General features: G+C 42.3%; 1 protein-coding gene across 1 annotated transcript; it reads right to left on the reverse strand.

The window, feature by feature from the left end:
- Nucleotides 1-912: 912 nt before the first annotated feature.
- Nucleotides 913-22381, reverse strand: RND3 (Rho family GTPase 3). Its single transcript, XM_070390210.1, has 5 exons — nt 21979-22381; nt 21403-21490; nt 8660-8769; nt 4734-4868; nt 913-2921 (listed from the first exon to the last, which is right to left on the reverse strand). The coding sequence occupies exons 1-5, from the start codon at nt 22126-22128 to the stop codon at nt 2670-2672; spliced, it is 735 nt and encodes a 244-aa protein (XP_070246311.1). The 5' UTR covers nt 22129-22381; the 3' UTR covers nt 913-2669.
- Nucleotides 22382-22768: the final 387 nt, after the last annotated feature.

Genomic DNA, 22768 nt, shown 5'->3' on the forward strand with positions numbered 1-22768 from the left:
GCGGGGGACAGATGGGGGGAGAAAGGCCCAAGAAGCAGGGGATATATGTATATACACAGCTGATTCATTGTACAGCAGAAACTTAATACATTATAAATAAATTATATTCCACTTTTTTAAAAAGCCACAAGGATGTAGTTTTTATATGAAGTGACTTAACTGTGTAGAAATAGCTGAATTTTCCTAAATAGCTGTGAGGTACCCACATGGAGTATCTCTGGACATTTTTGTGAAACTTGCATGTAAGAGTCTCAGCTAAAAGACTGGGTTCATGGGCCACCATGTTTCTCTTGATCCTAAGCTTTTTCATGCTGAGGTTACAACTTTCAGGTCACTGAAGAAGCCTGAATTGTGCTGTTCTGTGTTACTTAGAGATGCTGCTACCATAAATAAGGCCTTTTTTTTTTTTGCTGTTTTCTTTAATTGTTGCAATAGCTGAATCTGGGGTCATCTGCACAACAGGCCTCTGTGAACAAGAGCACACCTTGCAAGGTGGATGCTGGATTAGGAATTGAGGCTTGGGGCTACAGAGGCCACAGAAACAAACTAGCCCTATTATCAGAATTAACTTGGGACCTGAGACTGTATCATACTGTTATTATTGAAGGGTTGAAGGAAATCCCCACATTTTCTATGAATTAATCCTAGGCACTATGGTGGCTCTTTCTGTTTATGATCAAATTACTTATTTTAATTACACTCCACTTCCTTCTTGAGACTTGAAATCATCATGAAAAACTTTTATATACACAGATGTATCTTCCCCCAAGAAATTCCAACTTCTGCCAAGAATTCCAAGGCCTACCCATCCAGGAAATGTGAGGCCAGATTCTGTAATCAACTCTATTAAAGAAAAATAAACAGCTAAATCAGGAAGTAGGTAATGAAAGGCAGCTCACATTTTGACAAAGACATGGTTACTTTTTTATTTGAAGAAACAAAAAAAAGTATGTTTTAATAAATACTGCAGAAACATTGACCAAACAAACATACAAAGTGACTTCAACATTTAAAAAACTGCAACGAAAGTTCTGCTTTATAACAGTTATAACTTATTTTCTTTTTACAATATTTAAATACAGAAAGCACTTGCCAGCTATTTTGTAATACTGCCCAAAGCATAATGCTGCATTAATCAGAGCATATCATGTTGGTAAAACATCTGTATTTCTTGGGGAAAATGACTGGAATGGTATTTTCTTGCAGAGACAAAACAAAGTGCTTGTAAGACACAGACTGAGTGTTATAATTACCTTAATCTCCTCTCCTGCCACAACTGAATGGGAGCACAGCTTCAACACTTCAAAAATGAAGCTTTATCATTGGAAAGAAAGCTCGTTTTCAACAAGCGCCAACAATAAAAAGGTCGGATCTGGTTTCTTCTCTGAAAGAAGCTCTAAAAGCAACTGGTCAAAAAATATCTGTAAACTATTTTAAAGGCTGGTTATTTTATGTAACAGTAGTGATCAAGTATGGAACACGGCCTTGGCAGAATCTGATTGAGGTTTAGCAATCACTCTCTAGAATAGTGTAGGACTGACATTATATAATTTTCCTCTAAGGATTCTCAAAAGCATGGAACAGAGGGCCACTCTTATCATGTTCATTGAAAGATGTTGAAATAAGCCAACCGATTATCAAATGTTGCCAACTTTTGGAACTTCATCCCAAAATAGGCCTTTTGCTTAGTACTTTTGGTTTCTTATCCACACAACTTAACTCACAAACTGTGCTTTCTGCTACTATCCTTCATTCGTTATCTCGTCAGGTGAAAATATCAATAGTACCTACATTTTTTCCCCCTTGGATCATTCTATGACGTCATACCAAGACACCTTTTATTTGACTTTGCATTTTTATCAACGATGGCAAAAAAAAAAAAAAAAAAAAAAAACACACCCTCTTTTCTAAACAGCACACAAAAATATCACATTGAGCAATTTACCACTTTTTAATGACAATCACAAGGATGAACAGAACCATCAGACTGAATAAAAATGGACACTTTTCTTCTAGTTGACCTATTCAATCTTTGTAGTGCTGGTCTGCGCACTTTGCAACACTGCAAAAGCCTTCCTTGAGAACCATCTCGCTCAACTATCTTCAGGACAGCAAGATTTCAAAGCCTCACCAACTTTTCCTCTGGATATCCCGTGGGTCCTGATACAATTTCCATTTTAATGATGAGCTAGGAGAAAATTAGATCACATCCTCTAGAAAACTAAACGCTAAGGTCACAGTGCCAGTTCCCCAATGAGGATGGTATATTAATATATACTTTTTTGTAAAGGAGATTAAAACACTTAAAAATTAAATCAAAGTAGAGATCCGTGAATAGATTCTAACAAAGAAAACAAACACGCAAGCACCATTCAGAGTGTGATTTTTCTTCTTGGAGGTACTCGCATTTCTCTTCTTCAACCTCTAGCCCATCTGAATCTCTCTTTTTTGGCATATTTTTCAAGTCACATTTCAAAACTCTTCAATGAACTCACTTCCCACCACTTGTTCTACATGCCAAATCTAAGGACAGGTTCCTTCCAAATGCCTCCTAAGCCTCCAGAACACGTGACTTTGGCTGTGCACTTTGTTCAAACTTCACCTTTCTGTTTTGTTGGTGGTGGTTTTACACTTAATTTCCTTGTCCTCATAAAAAAATAACCGAAGATTCACATCACAGTACAACTCTTGGCTTTGTCCTTTCGTAAGTCTGTAGCCACTGCCGAGAGTTCTGGTCTGCTGGGCATATGTGAAATCCGCTTTGTCGCCCTCTGCGATTTGTTCCGCTTAACGTTTTTATTTGTCTTGTTTACACATGCCAAAGTGGCCACGTGAAAAATGTCTCTGACGCTATTTTCTGACTGTAAAGCTGAGCATTCAATGTAAGTAGCTGCTCCAATCTGTTTGGCCATATTTGCTCCCTGTGAAACAAAAGGGATTGTGATCAGCAATAAGTCTCTGGGGAAAGTTAGAAAGTATGTTCCAATACCTCAAAATTATAATGCATCACAAAATGTTTCTAATATGTAATTAAATTTTTAACATTTTAACTGCCTTCTTTATTATTGCATAAATATTTGCAGTCAAGGACCAGTCTTAAGATGTTCAATTGTCATCACTCAGTAGGCACTGCTTGACTTCCCAGAGGTGCTAAAGGTTGGCCTAACGACACTGGGTTATCAATAAACAGCCCAATCATCAGGTAGTCAGTATGGGGTGTTGCCAGGAAGTAGAAGTTTTAGGAGGTGATTTATCTTCACTACCAACTGTAACCTAGGGTAACTAGACACTTAGGTCTTCCAAGTTACAGCAGAGTATAGAATTACCCAGAGAATCTTACTGCTGGCAAAGAGTGAAAAAGCTAAAGATCATGGATGTAAATGCTGCATTTTTCACACAGCTCTGGTAGTCATCTGGCTCTTCCATCCTATTTCACCACCTCATGGGGAACTCAACTTTTCTTTTCTTGAGTGTAAATGGCACTCATGGAGTAGGAAACAACAACCCACTCCAGTATTCTTGCCAGGAAAATTTCTGGCAAAATTTCTGAGCTTGGTGTACAGTCCATAGGGTCACAAAGAGTCAGACATGACTGAGCAACTGAGCAAATGGCACTCAAGGCTAATAGGCTGTACAAAAAGCAGCCATAAGAGAATTTAGAATCAGTTTTGAAACTTAAATGATTAACGGCCAAAACAAATTGAGGAAAGGAATAATACTGTTACACATCTATAATTTAGGAGACATAAAATATGTAATTTTTAAATGTGGACCAGACAACAAGGGAACCCAAGAAGAGCATGTCTACATCAAAATAACTTATTTAAATAACCAGAATTGTGTTAACTAGAATGAAAGACAAAGAAGACCACAGTATGATTGGTCAAACAATGAATAAATAGAAATCTAGCTATTTCAACAGGAACTGTCTTTAGAATTTGTTTGGAAGTTTTAAGAGAATGAACTTTAAAACTAATCCTCCTTCTTCCTAAATACTTGGGAGAAATGCCTGCAGGAATGATGAAACTCTACAAGACGTTTTTTTGGGGGCTGCTCTATTTTACTGACAATGGCCTTTTGTAGTATTTTATTATGTTGCTGAATGTAAAATAAGATTAACTCTCTTTTAAGAGTATTACTGATTTTGACCACATTCTCTCTTAAATCTATTTAACTTTAAAGCCAGTGAGAGTTGCAGAGAAATACAAAGGGTTGAATATGAGCCACTGTTTCTGCCCTCAAGTAATCAAGTATCACATGATTCTTCTGCTGAATGACAGAACATTTTAAAGGGTTTTCTCTCAAATTTGCCTTATGTATACATGTACACATATGAATCCTTACACAGTCAATTGCTCAATGTTGGAAAGCTTTTTGAGAAACTCACAATCAAAATATCACCATAATTTTGGCCCAACCTTGTCCCAGATCACTCTGATGCTCACTGGGCAGTTTTTACATTAATCTGAGCAATGGACTGCCAGGAAGGGGCCTGGATGTTTGCTGTGAAGCCAGAGGCACAGACACACCAGCCCCTTCCACCTCTGTTTACAGATGGGCACAGTCCGGACACAGGGAGCTCATTCTCCATCTCAGGAGAGGGACTTGCACTTGGTGGTGACCCTTGGTTGACCCTGTAGAAAAGTAGCTACTTTTTAGTTTATTTATTACAAGTGACATTTCATTTCTGTCACTCTTTATAATCCACATGTGCGCACTGACTATATACATACCTGGTCATAGGACACCGGGGTCTGCCTGTGGTTTGAGAGCTCTACTAATGTACTGACATCGGTCCGAAGATCAGATTTGCAGCCAACCAAGAGCATTTTGGTGTTGGGACAGAACTCCTGGATTTCACCTTTCCACTATGGGGGAAAAGAAGATGAAGAATTAACAGAGTGCTGGCATCCATACAATGGAAAACAATTTCTCTACTGGCAGACACTGGAAATAGGACAGAAGGGAGGTTTAAAAGAGAGTGTCACTTCAGATGAAGGAGCAAACTTGCATTTATTTGCCGAGTAGATATTAAACATTACTGCTTTTAAGTATGGGAGAAGGCAATGGCACCCCACTCCAGTACTGTTGCCAGGAAAATCCCATGGATGGAGGAGCCTGGTAGGCTGCAGTCTGTGGGGTCGCTAAGAGTCAGACACCACCGAGCGACTTCACTTTCACTTTCCACTTTCATGCATTGGAGAAGGCAATGGCAACCCACTCCAGTGTTCTTGCCTGGAGAATCCCATGGATGGAGAAGCCTGGTGGGCTGCAGTCCATGGGGTCACACAGAGTCGAACATGACTGAAGCGACTTAGCAGCAGCAGCAGCAGCAGCTTTTAAGTATGGACCCATTGTGTGTGTGCTAAGTCGCTTTAGTCGTGTCTGACTCTTTGAGTCCCTTTGGTCTATAGGCCAGGACAGAGGAGATTCTCCAGGCAAGAATACTGGAGTGGGTTGCCATGCTCTTTTCCAGGAGATTTTTTCCAACCCAGGGATTGAACCCAAGTCTCTTAGGTCTCCTTTATTGGCAGGCGGGCTCTTCACCACTAGTGCTACCTGGGAAGCCCATGGATCCATTAGGGAACCATACTACTATCTATGAGCTTCCCCAGTGGCTTGGCAGGTAAAGAATCTGCCTGAAATACAGGAGATGTGGGTTCAATCCTTGGGTCAGGAACATCCCCTGAAGGAGGGCATGGCCACCCACTCTAGAATTCTTGTTGGAAAATCTCATGGACTAAGTAACTAAGCACGTTATTATCTGTTCTCTTTCTCTGTGACTCATTACTACTGTAAGAGACGTGTTGGGTGTTATCAGAAAGTAGCTAAGGCAATTTCTTAATTATTGAGGCATCTCTGAAAGATAAACATGACTTAAGAAAAATTATATATTCTAACAAGTCACTATGTCCTTGGATATGTTTAGCTGGTACTTCCCAGCATGGGAAAAGTCAACACAAGCATTCACTGACCCCACCTAGAAAGACAGAGCAGTCACCCTGCATTGAAATCTCTACTGAGATTTCAGAGACTGGAGATTAGAGTTAACACAGTGGGATCTCCTGCCGTCAAGGAGCTTCCATTGGAGTGGTTGAATCAACAAAGACCATGACATTTGGAAAGGCCCATATCCTGGGTTATCAGAGAGGCATCTGGTCCTATAGCTCGCATGCCCTCGAGTTAGTTTTATGCTACGTAAGTTATTAATTTAGTCTACCCCAGCCAGTTGTTTCATGGCCCAACAAGAACTCTAAGAACTTCCAGAAATGGCTGGCAGGGAATTCCAGTTGTCCTTTTAGAAGAACAAATGGATGACTTTTTGTGGTTTCATTTCTTCAAGCTGGAGATGACCATCAGGATGGGAGTCAGGAGTTCAGACAGTTCATAGGACAGCTCTGGCATTGAAGAGGAGTGATCAGAGGTGCTGAGGTCAGGAATCTCTGTCTGACTCTCCCTCCCCACGTTCACAAATATGCGTTCAGTGCTCTAAATTCTGTGGTGGTTACAGAGATGATTACAATGTAGCTGTGTCTTCCAGAAAGGAATTCACAAGAGAGGAGGGTGATGAAGTCATGTCTATAATACTACATAAAAGGGACATCCTGCATGAGTAATTTAAAAGATCTCTAGAGGACACTTCTGAATCCAGAAGTGTGGGCAATAAACTCTAGTCCAAAATACACCAGGGTAGCGAAGGGAGTAATACCTACTTTTCATCAAAGTCCAGGGAATGGCAACCCCTTCTATTCTTGCCTGGATAATCCCATGGATTGAGGAGGAGCCTGGTGGGCTACAATCCATGGGGTCGCAAAGAGTTGGACACGACTGAGTGACTTTCATTTCACTTTACTTCCTCCCTCCTTTCTCCCTTTTCCTCTCCTTCCTCCCTTTCCCCCCAGTATTATTTAGAGGCATCTACCATGTGTTAGATAGCCCTGGAGTAAGAACTAGAAGGTGAATCGGAAAAAAAAAAAAAAAAAAGAATAAGATCTCTCTAGCTCTAAGTCACTCTAACCTCTTTGATATTCAAGGGCTTAAAGGATTCAATTAATCTAGACAACCCATAGCAGGGGTTATCATGAGCCTTAAACCTCACACAAACGTAAAATACATTCATTAATATCTCTAAGGCCAAGTCACTCCTCATTTGGTCTTAGCAGACAAAAGCAAAATAAAACAGAAGCAGGGTTTTTCACCATAAATTATGTATAGCCCAATACTACATCACATAAGAACTCCAGTAAATAAGCAGTCTCTTTGATCCACAGACAAGCACGAGACAAGCTGCTCTGTCGTTCTTTGCTGTGTGATGACTCTGCCTCACATCTAGCGATTGTTCACAAGCTTCGAAGGCAGGAAAGGTGTATTCCTGCTGGAATCTGACAGTCCAATCGCTTGTGTTAAGACACAAACATTACTCAACACTGAAACGAGTTAAAAAGCTAAAAAGAGGCTTTCATCTTTTAAGAAATTAGTATTTCCTTGAACTGTGTTTGTCATGTTTAGTAAAGAGATGGGGCTGGGGGGAGGGGTTGATTCATCTTAGATCCTAATTTCATCATGACACACAAGGCCAGTAGTCAAACATAAGAGGGAAAAACAAACTAATAAAAACAGACAAAATACAAGGACACTGCCGTGCTCTCAAGCACATCCTCTGATGAAGCCTGAGTGCATGGAGGAGAAGGGGGCTTTAGAAAGGCTTGACTCTGAAATGTCATGGCATTCAGACCAGGACTGAAGAGTCAACTAGAGGCTGCCCCGCACTGGCGCTTGGACAGGCATGTGCCTTCTCTAGCTATCCTGGGGCTCAGTCCTAGGTTTCTCCTCCCTCTCCTGGCCTGGCCAGGACCAGAGACCACCTGCAACACGGTCCCTTCTTCCTGACCTTCCCCGGGTTCCACACAGAGCTTCCTAGGGCCCCCTCGCCATGGACAAGAGCTTCCTAGGGCCCCCTCGCCATGGACAAGAGCTTTCTAGGGTCCCCTCGCCATGGACAAGAGCTTCCTAGGGTCCCCTCGCCATGGACAAACCTCCCTTACCTTTGTCTCCGGACACTAGCCATGTGATATCACTTACAACCTGAATACAACCACTGTGTTTACTAGTGTATGACAACACCCCGATCACAAGTCACCTGGTCTATTGCCTGGAAACGTAGCCCTATTTCTCCCCTATGCATTATATTTCTGTTTCTAATAAATAACATCATTACTGAAATACAGGGTTTTTTAAACTAAACAGCTATGACTGCATTCATTTCAAGCCCTGAATCGAGGTCATATATATAAACCTGAAAAGTAAGCACAGTCTACACATTAATGAAAGAAGGAAGAAAAGAAGGAAGACACACTGAACAGTAACAGAGTATTGTTATTGTGAGTCGCACCACTGCCACCCAAAGTATAACACAGAGGTTCTTAAAAAGGTATTTTGTTTCTTAAAATGAGATCAAATGTTAAGCAGGTTCATCATCAAAACTTAGGTCACATATGAGTGGAAACCCTTTTATAATGTGAGAGTGTCCTTTTCAGTGTTTTAATTGCAGAACATACAGCAGGGTATTAACTGGAGTGTGTGAGCTCCCAGTCAACCAAATGTTTCTAATTTATAATGTAGCCAGTATCGATCTGTGTCATCACTCCCTAGAACTTACCTTTTTTAGGACACTGTCTAGAGTCTCTGGCCTACTGATGTCAAAGCAAATCAGCACAGCGTCCGAGTCTGGGTAAGAGAGGGGCCGGACATTGTCATAGTAAGGAGAACCTGAGAAGAAACAAGATATACAAGTTGTCAGATGAAAATCCCCTTTGCCAGTCATGCATGAACTTTGCCCTTTTGAGCTAAATCTTTGGAGGGTCACATGGCTCCCATCACCTCTAATTCTTGGAAAAGAAAGCAAACAAAAGTCCAGTAGTGTTGGGCTGGCCAAAAACTTCATTCGAGTTTTTGTGTAACAGTCATACGTGCTGTCACTCACTCGCGTCCGACTCCTTACCACCCCATGGACTGTAGCCCACCAGGCTCCTCTGTCCATGCGATTTCCCCAGGCAAGAATACTGGAGTGGGCTGCCGTTTCCTCCTCCAGGAGATATTCCTGACCCAGGGGTTGAACCCAGGTCTCCTGCATTGCAGGTGGATTCTTTACCATCTATAACAGTACTATATTTCTTTCTATAACAAGGCAAGGAAGCCTCACTGTTTGACTTAAATTCAAGGGGAGGAGCCAGGATCTTTAGTGCAAAGAGTAGAGCCTGAAAGGCAGCTGGGTCAAGGGCAGAGCATCTGGGACCCAATGTCCTGAAGTGCAAATCCACCTCTACCCCTGCAGGGGAGGGGCAGGTAGCTTCAGGTCACTGCTTCTTCAATTCTTCACTCATGAAATGAAGACGACGACAGTACCTACCTTGGATTAAGTGAACCTGGGCAGTGCCCGCACTTAGTAAGAGATTAAAAAGTCTTAACTATGGATATGGCTGGGCTAAGGGCTTCCCAGGTGGCTCAGTGGTAAAGGATCTGCCTGCCAGTGAAGGAGGTTGGCAGATCCCCCAGAGTAGGAAAAGACAATCTACTCTTGTATTCTTGCCTGGAAAAATCCCATGCATAGAGGAGCCTGGTGGACTACAGTCCATGGGGTCACAAAGAGTCGGACACGACTTAGGGACTGAGCACACACGCACATGGCTGGGCTACTGCAAGCTGAGTGCAAGTAGGAAGCACCATAACTGGAACTACTTCTTGGGAAGGAGCCCCAAATTCAAGATCATTCTGTAAGTACAATGGAGGCTGAGGGAGAGAAGAAAAGGGTAGGTTCAGCTATGCATAGAGAACCATCGTGAACCTCATCTCGCACCACCCTGTCTCCAGGTTACAATGAGCCATGACCTTTGAGCATGCTTACTTAAAACTTATCCCCAAACCCTATATAGACTCTTCCTGTTACAGAGAATGAATGTAATAACTGCCATACTGAATTCTGTCGCTTTTTTACACAGTTCCATCTCTGGGAGTAACACCTAGGATATGAGACTGAGTTAAATCTAGCCTAATTTAAATCCTAAAGCTTCAAGTTACCAGCCAATTAATTTAACCACAGAACCCTCTTCTAATTATATAGGACATTTATTCTGTTCTTTTAAGAACCCCAAACGATGCGCGATTGCATGAGGCCAATTATAAAATTAAATAACAGTTTGTCATGCTATTTATTTTGGTTTGAAAAATCATTTTCAGTATACTGACATTGCACAAGCACAACAGGAAAATCATTTTATATATATATATATCACTATATATATATATATAAAATTGACTCAGCATAGAGGAAAAAACCTCTAAGCTACCAGTCTTTTTGAAACCCAATTTCATTTTGACATCACCTTCCATTTCCAGCAGAAAAACATGACATGTTGTCCCCTGATAAATCAAAACTTCAAAAGTCAAAGACAGGGAAAGAGAAAGACTAAAGAGGCGTTTCAAATAATCTTTTAAATTTCTATCAAAACAAAAATCTTCAGGAGGCTGCTCTTGAGATGTTGAAGTTACTATGTGTGGTTAGGGTGCACCATTCTCTTTTCACAGGATATGGTGGGTGCCCAGTACCCACTGGTTAACCCCAGGAATGCTGTGGCCTTTTCACTAGCAGTGACAATTTCAAGCCAGGTGTGTCTACCAAGCCAGGAAGAAGGGAAATGTTCTAGGCATAAGGAAGGAAAGTGTGAATAAATACAGACCAATCAAAGCCAGAATCAGTCCTGAGTTGCAGCAGTTCCTTGCCCACATCTGGAATCAGGACCCTGATGAAGCAGAGACTGACAAAAGAAAGGTATTTTGCCAAAGTTTAAAGGCTTTACAGCTAAAAAAATAAGCAATCACGCCATTTTAAACAGTAAGACTTATTAGAATAAGGCTGTTTCTGAAAATGACACACTGCAGCTGCTGCCTTTTCAGTCACTCAAGGAAAAAAATATCTGAGGTTAAGAGAAAAATTCACAAAGACTCCATCAACTTCAACATTTTTGAAAGGACTCAGAAACGAGATGGCTTATCACTCTACACAGACACATTGGGATTTCCATATTTGTTCTGTGAAGTTCAGACTTTCTCAATCGCAGCTTCTGTTTCCGAGTCCGAAGTCTAACCTGGGCAGTTTCTGCCATAAACATCAGGGGATCTCTTTTTCCAAACACAGAATCAGAAAATTCCAGATCTTAGAGTGGGAATTCAAATACCAGCCACATACACGAGGATTTCCTCTGCTCTACCAAAGTTAGCAGGAGATGACTTGACCCCAAATCCAGAAATTCCCAGCGTTGCAACAATTCAGACTGTTAGAAGCCTAATCAGCCTTCAGAAATCTCCTTTCTTGGAAATCACTCCCACTGGGAAGAAAACTTTGTGGTTACTTTCCCGTCTCCAGCTCACCTGAGTCTCCAGTTCACCTGAACTTTGGAGGACAGAAACTTTGACTAAGATGAAAGCAAGTAAACACTCCTAATCTCTGATCTAAGACTGTGTTACAAAACAGTGAAAATCATCTTTTCCAAACACAAATTAAGGAAAGACAGTTGGAGAATTACAAAGGTACTTAAACAGAGTAATTAAAATTCAAACTGCAAAGAAAATCCAGAGGAACGGTTTTAATTTCTAAGCTAGCACATGTCTGCAGAGACCACCCTGCCCTCCTTTCTGTGTACTGGGTTTCCCTCCCTCTCCAAGGCCACAAAGGGGATGTGGCTTTGTCTTCAGGCCTCCTTCACTGCTGGAGACACGGGCTTCCTAGAATCAAGGAAGCAGCCTCCAGGGCTTAGTGGTGGTGTTGTTTAGTCGCTCAGTTGTGTCCAACTCTTGGGACTCCATGAACTGTAGCCCGCCAGGCTCCTCTGTCCATGGGATTTCCCAGGCAAGAATACTGGAGTGGGTTGCCATTTCCTCCTCCAGGGGATCTTCTCGACTTGGGGATGGAACCCATGTCTCCTGCTTTGGCAGGCGAATTCTTTATCACTGAGCCACCTGGGAAGAAGCCCCCTGTGCTTAGTGATTGTGCCCAAATATCTAAAAAATGTAGACATTGGCCTGACTTTAAAATAAATGAAGTCTGCAACTTAAACCACATTCTTATGGAAGTTTGATTCTACTTTTGTTTTTATTGGGTTTTATATTTTGAATGAAAACACAACGTGTAAAAAATATACAGGTTAAGGTTCATGAGAAATAAACCACCTTGCTTGTTGAGGTTCTGAAGTCATTTTTAAGAGGTTTAACAAGATCTAATTAGGAATGACACTTTGATCTGTCCTATTACTTTTACTAATGAACAGTGCTTTCAGATCAACCAAGAGTGTCCAAAGGTAGTAATAAAACTGATCTCCACATTTATTAGTTATAAGCATAATTTGCCTAACCACAAGAATAATTTGTCATTAAAAATAACAAGATCACTTATTTATTATAAGGCTTGATAAGGCAAGGTTAAAACTTCTTTTGAATGGAAAAATCCATGGTCTGCTTTTTTTCAGAGTAAAAAGGAAAACTGATACAGATTAAAAAAAAAAAAAAAAAACTGTCCTGCCAGGAAGAATCTAATAATTCAGCAGCTAAGCAGAACCTTCAGGGGAAAAGAAAATATCCAGTTCAACTTGCATGTTCTTGCTCTGTGTCTAAGCACCTGGAATTCTTGCCTATAAAGCCAAACTACTGCACAAAGCAAGGAGGAAAAGCCAAGCTTAAGAGTGCACAGTGTCATCACAGGCATGAGTGGGATAACTCACCAGCCAAAAAAAAGAAGAAATGAAGAGGAATTCCAGGAATGCCCCTGTGAAGTGAGAAGCAATACAGGGAGGCAGAAGTGACTCCAGAGAAAGAAGCAGAAAGTAAGCCGATGAGACAGGAAAAGTAGCAGCCCCTCCTCCTCCATCCCATCAGAAATGTCTTAAAGCATTCTGTTAAGCCAAACAGGAAAAGATTAAGTTCTACAGATTCTTTATTTTAAATAAAGAAGCACGTGAAAAACTTCCAAGGTAACTATAGAACTAAACACAGGGCAAGAAAGAACACTGAATGATTTTGTATTATGTAGAAAAGTACTGAACTTCAGGGCTTCCCTGGTGGCTTAGATGGTAAAGAATCTGCCTGCAGTGCAGGAGACCAGGGTTCAATCCCTGGGTCGGGAAGATCCCCTGGAGGAGGGAATGGCAACTCACTCCAGTATTCTTGCCTGGAGGATTTCATGGACAGAGTAACCTGGTGGGTTACAGCCCATGGGGTCACAGAGTTAGAAAGGACTGACTGAGTGACTAACACTTTCATTTTCTTCTTTACCATTTCAGTTAGTCTAGGTACTGAGCTTTGCTTATTGAATAAAACTTTCTCACCAGTGAAGTAGGCTTCATGCACATGTTAGTTCTGATGCAGCATTTCTCTTATACTTTGTGTAACTTTAAGTACCTAGCACTACTCCAAGGTCCTTTCTATTTAAGCGTCAGATCATCAAAGGGAAACTTTCAGAAAATTCCACACCGTAAAGAAACAAGGACACTACATACACAAAATGTGTCCCCAAACCTCGCAAGGACCAAGCTTTGCAGGGCGAAGACTGCAATAGAGCCCTGTGAGGTTCTCTGAGTTTCGGCAGTTTGGCAAACATCAGCAAAGTTCTAAAAGGCTTCTGAATCTTCAGGTCTACCCATCCTTGTCTTCAAGATCATTAATTCTGGGCGAGAGCAGTCTTTCCAGCCCAAGAATAGTCACAAAGTGCCTCACCCAGAAACTACTTTTGCAGATACATACCTGTCTGCTTAAGTCATCTCTTCACAAAGATAGAACACACCATATATGTACATAATTAAATGTATATGTTTGAAGATTAATGCCCAAAAGGGAGGCTTTGTGGAACCTTTTGCAAAACCAGTTCAAAGACTGGGAAGCTTTTATAGGAGCTTGAGAACTCAAAACTCATCTAGTTGAATATTTCATTAATGCAACTTTCTTTATTAATACTCGAACCTAAAATTGAAAAACTTCACTTTCCGCCATAAGAAATTCCTACCTAGAACAATAAAATCAGGAATACTGCATATTTTGGGCAGAGGAAACACATTCGCTTTTGGTATTTTTTTTGTGACTAAGAGAATATTTGTACCCAACAGCAGTTACCATGCGGATGAACTGCCCAGTTTTATAAGATTCTATTTCCTGATGCCATCTCCACTTAAGAGTAAAAGCTCCAATCAGCAATTATCTCAGGAATGTGAATCAAGTCCAAGCAGAACCTTTGGTCTGGCTCCGTTGTAAGTAAGACTGTTGAACTCTTTTATTCCAAGCAGTTTGTACTACAAGCATCATGCCCTCAAACATGCAACAAGTATTCCCAGGAAGGATATTTTGTTTCTTCTATAGGTTAAGATCAACAGAAATTATAAACAGATTTTATGAAAATTTGGGGGGCATTTCTCTATTGTTATAAAATTAGAATAAATTTTAATTTATTTATATATATACATTTATATATATTTTACTTATATAAAAATTCATCACTATTTTCAGTTTTGGGGAACAATGTAGATACGTAGTTACATGGAAAGTCAAAGAGGTAGAAATAAGACTATTTTTTTGAGCTTTAAATAAAGGTTTAGGGTTAAAATCCCAATCTTACTGAGATACTTTAAAAATATAAGAAATGAAATATTTCACTTAAAGTGGAACTATAGCAAGTCACAGAGCTTTAGAAAGAAGAGCAGATAGGCATACATCTAAAAATATTATTTATTATTCAGCAACAACCCATGAGTGAAGCTGCTATGCCACACACTACGTCATCAGGCTTATCTTTCAAAGCCAACGTGTACAACTCCTGGTTGGACTTCTGAGGCAGCTTACCTTCGTGCCACTGAAATTCCTGTATTGTCAAGAGGGTCTCTGAGTAAGGCTGCCAGCATATAGTGGCTGACATTTAAAGGGCATCAGAAAAGGGTGGCGACACAAGCAATTCATTTGGCACAGCCCACCAGGCACCATGAGCTAACTGGAGGAACTATGGGTCCCTGGTGTTATAGCTACATGCAAAAGAACTGGATTAATGAGGAAACATCCGGTTATTTACAGGTGGCATCAGAATGACCAATCTGGATGCCTCACCAAAAATGTGCAACTTAGCAAGAAAACAGTTTTAGACAGATATAAACTTTGAAAGATAGAAACCATTCCATAGTAGACAGTTCTCCAAATATAGTTTTAGGTATTTTTTATCAGATATCACCATTCTAACTCAGACCTGTTTTGTCTTAACCCACATCTCTTACAGAGTTTCAGGAAAAAATTCAAGTTAAGAATCAAAGCTGACTTTGAAATTCTAAGCTCCTGGAGCTCATTACTATCTTACGATCTAACTAGTTTTGTGCAGTTTTCCTCTTTGACTCGTAAAACAAGCACCCACGCTTCTTTGGCTTCTGCGTAAACTCTTCCTTTCTTCCTTTCTCTAAGAAGGTTAACTGAAGTTAAAATTCTTCAACTTTCAGAATCTTGGTTTCCTTGCTAGCCATTTAACATAATAAGCACGTTTTCAAGAGGCAGGGATATTACAGATTTAAGAACTGAGTCAACTTGTTAGAGATAAAGAAGAAACTGTGGTGGGCTACAGTGAGTCACAAGTCAGAGGCCTTGGGCTGACACTGCAGTCTTCGGCTCTTCTTTGGATCTTCTTGTTAAGTGAGTCCAGCTTTAGAACCTCCCGGCTCACCCTCTTAAGAACAAATACTAGACTGTGAGTGCTCTGAGGGCAGGCACTGTGCTAGCCAGGTGTTGTACCTCCCTCTTCCAGCTCCCACAGCATTTAGCAGAGTTCAGGCACATAAAAAGCTCTAAAAAATGTTTACCGGTTTCAATTATTTCTATAAGTACTGATGTGTTAATTTGCCTATTAACTGACAAAAAAGGGACCAGTGACCCTTTGGATGCTGCTTTTCTGGATTAATTATATACTGATTACACTGCTGACATTCCCATCCCAGTTAAGAAATATTTCAAAAGTGCTTATCACTGAGACCATTCTTCAAACTTGATGCATAATCTACGAACATAACAATATAGATTTATGGATGTCGAGGAATTTGTCCTCAAAGTCAGGTCACGAGTAATCAAGACTTTGCTCTCTTACCTTTTCCTTTAAGTATAAAAGTTAAAGAATATTACCTTTCCTGTTAATACTGCTAAAAACTAGTACAGGAAGTGTTAATGTTAGCACTCATGGCCTAAAAGAACCTTGTATCAGGACAGGATTCAAAAAAAGTGTATAGGAGTTATCATGGGGGAATATTAGCAGCTAAACTGAGTATTTTAAAAACTAATAATATGCCTTAGATAAAATGTGCATTACCTTGCCTTGGTTAAAAGCTAAAATGAATGATTATTACTCCCTACATCACATGTCCTGAGATTACACTGCAATCAAATCACTTAGGAAAAGATATGGTGATCCTTAAATGGTGGATTTCTATTATTAGTAGGCACTGGCTTCATGCTACAGATTGCTTCTATGCTTGGCAAATGTGGCCAAGAATCTGAAGCACAAGACATTACCCACTGTTTTACAGAAACCCACTGAGTGAATTTAAAAACCAATAGGAGCATTTCTGCAACTTTTAATCAAAATGCTTATCATCAATAAAAAGTGAATATTTCTCATTAAAATAAAGAAATCATAGACCTATGTCTGAAGACTACCTTTAAAATCCCCCCTTTAACAGGATGAATTCACAATGCTGTTTTATTTATAAGAAGGCTTTGCTTCCTGGGTTTTTCTTTTTACATTTTTTTTTTTTTTTGGAGTATAGCGTGACTGATAATAGTGTTAATAGTGATAATAGTGTGTGGAGTATAGTGATGATAATGTGTTAGTTTCAAGTGTACAGCAAAGTGAATCAGTTACACATATATCCAGGGCTTGTCTGGTGGCTCAGATGGTAAAGAATCTGTCTGCAATGCAGGAGACTGAGGCTCAATCCCTGGGTCAGGAAAATCCCCTGGAGAAGGGAATGACAACCCACTCCAGCATTCTTGCCTGGAGAATTCCATGAACAGAGGAGCCTGGTTGGCTGTAGTCCATGGAGTTGCAAAGAGTCGGACACAACTGAGTGCTAACACTTCACTTCATAGGAATATCCACTCTTTTTTAGATTCCTTTCCCATATAGGCCATTACAGAGTATTGAGTAGAGTTCCTTGTGCTGTAGATAGGTCCCTGTTGATTATCTATTTTATTTATAGTAGCATTATAGGTCAATCCCAATCTCCCCATTTATCCTGCCCACCCTCCATACCCCCCAGTAACTGTAAGTTTTTCTACATCTGTGACTCTATTTCCATTTTATAAATAAATTCATTTGTATCATTTTTTTAGATTCCATATATAAGTAATGTCATATGATATTTGTCTTTCTCTGTCTGACTTACTTCATTCAGTCAGTATGACAGTCTCTTAGGTCTATCTGTGTTGCTGCAAATGGCATTTTGTTCTTTTTCATTGTTTAGTAAAATTCCATTGTATATTGTACCACATCTCCTTTATCTACTGCTCTGTCAATGGACATTCAGGTTGATTCCATGTCCTGGCTACTGTAAACAGTGCTGCCATGAACACTGGAGTGCATGTATCTTTTCCAATTATGTTTCCTTTTAGAGGGACTGAAATAACTTTAAGCAGCCATAAGACACCAACTGGCAAATTGCCACCTGTGGTTGCTTTAATTGGTGTGTGCGCTGGGGGGGGCAGCTAGAAGCATTTTCTACCTGAGGAGGATCAGGGGATCTATCAACATTAGGGATGCCTGACAAGGGAAATCCACAGCAACCAGATGAAAAGGGCATTTGGGTTCAAGAATCTGACAAAATCGGCTCATCACAGGTTGCATATGGGCCAAACTAAGTGGGGACAAACTCCTTCTCCTGGGTGCATGACCCTCAGCAGGTATGACAATATTTGAATTAAAACTATAATCCCTAAGGCCTCAGAGAGGGCCTGCACACAGTAGGTGCAGAAAGAAAGGGGAGAGAGTCTCTTAATATCTGGTTGGAGGCTAAGCAGGATATGAATGCCATTGAAAGAACACAGTTCATGTCATCACTCTCCCTATGTAAGAGAAGTTACATGTCTCCTTTTGCTTCTTTCATAAAGTTCTAGAAGGGGAAAACTTTTCTCCAGAGTTAAATTGATAGCAGTTGGAAAAAATAAATGTAGCAAGAGGCATCAGACATATACAGTTATTTTCACAACCTGAACTAAACAAATGTCTTAGTAGGCAAAGAAAATGTCAAATGTTTGTCCAAAAAAAAAAATCACCCTGTTCAGAAATGTGCCATGAAAAGCTTGAGATGAAACGAAAAACTGTTAATGATTAGTTGCTGACGAAATGGCTCTTGTTACATTTATTTCACTCATGAATGATAAACCATTTTTGGTGGAAGTAGTCTATTCTTAGAATCCAAATAGTGCTTCATGACTGTGTTTAATTAACTCACACTTCACCTCACAAACAACATAATGGGATTCTAAATAATTCCCTTATGCCTTTTTTCCACTATATATAAATCTTAATCTAAACTTGCCCTACGATTTTATTACTGGATAAATTTGCAGTGTGATATTTTTTTAATCACAGGTTTTTCAGACCTTCACATTTTAGTTAAATACACATATGTTTTGTTTCATTAAATAAAAATACAGTGATTATTTCACAACAGACTTCATTTCAGGTAATTAATCTGATGAAAGGCAATGTTTATAAAGTTGCCATTCTTTGTGCACAGGTAATTCAGTGATGATAAATGTCAGGGAATCTCATCTCCTTGGAAATGATGCATATGATTATTCATTTGTTCATTCAACAGATTTTATTGGGTGACTATTGTGTGCAAGGTATGAGGCTATGTGTGCAGAGACAACAAGAGGTAGAGTTTGGATTAAATATTTGAAACTATCTGAAGTGGTATTTATCTGCACATGTGAAGCATAGCCTCCAACTATAAACTGCCTACATTGTTTATTTCCTAGCCTTTGTAAAGCATGTGTCTTTTTTCTCTTAAAAAAAAAGTCAATTTAGCCCTTTGGGCGCCCAATTTAAAATCTCCTTTGGTGGTCCTGTGACTGGAAGCTTGAGACAAGGAAGGGGTAAATAACCCAACATTCCTTTAAGGTTACCCATGCCCCCTCCCTGCCCAAATGGGTCTCCTTCCTAAATCCACCAGGAAGCAGTGGCTCTGTTCAGAATCTGGCTGGCTTCATGGGTGGTGAAAACTAGGGCGTGGGATGCCAGATCCACGGGGACTAAGAGCTGAAGCCAACCAACATCAGTGAAACAAAAAGATTTGCCTGTCTGGTGACCCAAAGCCAAGAAGTCTACAGATAGGAATGATCCTGCACATTATTTGCTTCTGTATCCTTTTTTCAGATGATGAAACGAGACTCAGCGAGGGAGAGAATCCGAACCTAGATATCCGTGTAAGCAGTAGCTTAAAATCTAAACAAAGCTCTTGTATCAAAGACCGAATCAGACTCACAGACCCCCATGTCTAAATCACTCTTATCCTGCATTAGGTCCAAACAGACTGGGAGAGGGGGGTGACTGTTGGTGTTAATTATTGGTACCATACCAGCTGTCCTGCCCACGATGCATAAAAAATACCATGATATATCTGGTAATTGGAGCCCATTAAGAACTAGGCTGTGTACAAATCTGACGATGGAAATGACTGAAACAAGCATTCCGTCTATCACCACCTTCCCTATAGTTTTGAGAGTGTGTGCAATCCTCAGCATAAAACCGAGGTTTTGGTTCTGCTACCCTTGGCGAGGTTCCAGGAAGAGCCCGACTCTCCAGGGAGAAACAAAATCAGCGCATCTTACTGCAGCCCTCGCAGCACCTGGCAACAACCGTGAGAGTCGCTCGCGCGAGACTTCTCACTTGCCTTTGTGCAGGGACTGCCTCTGGCGACCCTGTCAGTCTGGCCTCTTCCTTGTGCTCTCTAATCGCCTCAGTCCCTCCGGGGCTCCAGAGGTTACAGCCGGGGGCGGTGGGAAGCTCGCACAGCCCGCAAGCTTCTACGCGAGGCCCCTCCCAGCTGAGCGCAGGTCCACCTCGCCGGCCTTCCCCGCCCGACAGTAAAGCCTGCGTGCTGGCACTTGCGCGCTCCTCCTCGCCAGTTTCACCCAGGATTTGGCTCGGTTCACCCGCAGCAGCCCAGCTCCCTGCTAAACTCCTAGACCTAAGCTCAGGGGCCTTCCCCGGGCCTTCCCGCTGTCTCCTCCTCCTCCTCCAGAGGCTACACCCTTCCTGGAAAAGGCACTCCTACGCCGCCAGGCACCGCAGCAGGGTCGGCGGGTCCCCGGGTTCCAGCCGGAGAGTCTAGGTGATGTTACCGCCCCCACCGCGCCTGACCCAGACCGAACCCCTAATATCCGCGCGGGTAAGCCTTCCCCTTCGCGGTGTAACCAGCCCTCCCTACAGCTGCGTGCCAGGTTGGTGCGTGTGTGCGTGGGAAGGCGATAACCCGGCCTTGAACCCCAGACACTAGAAAATAATCCACCGTGCCAATAATTCAACTGGATGGGAAGGTCAAAGGCGAATAGGGCAGCCCGCGGCCTCGCACACTGGAGAGGGGTGATGCAATGGGTTAGGAGGGAACGGCGTGGGCCGGAGGACACCAAGTGACCACGGGGGCAGGGGAGCTCAGATCTGCAGGTCGGCACTGAGGCGGCGCGGGCGGCGGGCAGCTAGGAGAGGAGGCCCGGGGACCCCCGCCGGGTGCTGCCCGCGCCGCCAGCGCATTCCTGGCAGTAGGCGTCACGAGCGCCGCGGACGCTTGCGCGCCCCCTACTCTCTCCGCAAGCGCGGAATCCGCACGTAAGTGCGTGGCTTCGGGGGGTTTCTCCCACCTCCCACCACCCTTTCGGTGCTCCCAGCCTACCAGCCAAGCAGCAGGTTAGATCCTGGAGGGGCGCTCGCATCCTAGAGCCAGTTGATACCGACAAGGCGCACACATCCCCCCTAACATTTGGCTACCCTGGCCACCCCGAGAGGACTCGGGCACAGCTCCGCGAGCCAACCGCTCCCCGGACACCCGGCTACAAGCATTTTACATCCCGGGGTGACCCTTTGGGCACGGAGCTTCCTTTTCTTCCCACAGCTATTGCCCGACCCAATATCTTCCCCCCACCCCCATTCAGAAGGGGCAAATTTTTCATCCATCAGGGAATCCCTCATAAGAAACAAAGTTAACGGAGGAACGCAGAACGGGCGCTGGCGGGTGCCGAGAGCGTGCCAGAAACGCGGGGCCCCGAGACCTTTGCGCACCCCCCTGAACGCCTGGAAACCCGCCCGAGCGCCACGCGGTCAGATGATTCTCTTACCCGAAGTGTCCCATAGGCTCAACTCTATTCTTTGTGTGTCGATTTCAAAACTGGCCGTGTAATTCTCAAACACTGTAGGGACGTAATTCTGGATAAAATGGACAGAAGTAAAGAGGGCAAAGAGGTTATCTTAAAATGCACGACAGCTGCAGTACACCCTTTGAAAATAGTCTCTTTACTCTCCCATTAAAAAACGAAGACCCCCCCAAATCCACACGCACCACATCTCATACTAAACACGCAGATCCTTTCCGAAAGCCCTAACTTCCCTCTCGCCCCACCCGGATTCTCCAAGAGTGGAGGATCCGAATCTCCCAACCCCAGATTCTGCACACATGACCGAACAAGTTTCAGAAGCTAACAGGAGAATGTGTAAGCGTATCCCAACCCCTCCACGCTTCCACCCCACTTTTCCTTTCCCGGCAATTAACCGGGGCGAAAGTAATAAGCGGTGAGAAAGACGGCTGAAAAAAAAAAAAGAGAGAAACGGGTGAAGGGTGAAAGCCAGGGAAACCCACCTCGAGATGGGGATCCCTTCCCCGCAGCCCGCCCGCAGCCCCAGCCGGCCACACTCACTTCGGGGAAGCAGTCTTTGGCGAAGACGTGGAGTAGCGCTGTTTTCCCACACTGACTGTCTCCCACCACTACTATCTTGCATTTCACGTTCTGATTAGGATCCATGATAGATTTACTGGATAATTTCTGGCTGGCTCTTCTCTCCTTCATTGATCTTGTCTTATTTTCTCTTGAAACAGGAATTTTCACTTAAGAGGAAAAAAAATATATATATATATGTTTCTTTCTCTACAAAAAGCAGATATAAAAATAAACCGCAAGGGTGGTAGGAACCCCTGAGGCGCCGCGCGGACGAGGAGAGCTAGAGGAGCAGGCTCGTTACTCTCCTCCAACAAGTTTTATGCCTGACTCCAAACGGCGTTTCCCAAGTCCAATTCCGATCCGACTGCTTTGTTTCACGCTCTCTGCGCGGCTTTATACGCCCGGCCTTCCAATCCTCTTTCTCAATGAGAGAAGGAAACTGATCCGCCTCCTCCCCTTTTATGGAGCCTGGGAGACAGCGCCGTCTAGTTACTTGCAGAAAATGTAGACAGTGCGCCCTCTAGGGTGACCATGCGGGATCGATTTCCAGTCCAAAGCTCGGCGACGACTTGAGGACCCAAACGACGCTGTGCTGAAGATTGGGACTGTACAAGTCCAGGAGGAAGTGGGGAACGGAATTGTCTATGCATATTGACTTTTATTAGAATTTCTGGATAAACGTTTTCATGGGGGCTGCTCTAAGGAAGCCTCGTGAGCATTTATGAAAGCAAAAACATTTCTTACCCAAAACATCGTTATAAAACACTGA

This window comes from Bos mutus, chromosome 2 (assembly GCF_027580195.1).
Source record: "Bos mutus isolate GX-2022 chromosome 2, NWIPB_WYAK_1.1, whole genome shotgun sequence".
In the NCBI taxonomy this organism is placed as follows: domain Eukaryota; kingdom Metazoa; phylum Chordata; class Mammalia; order Artiodactyla; family Bovidae; genus Bos; species Bos mutus.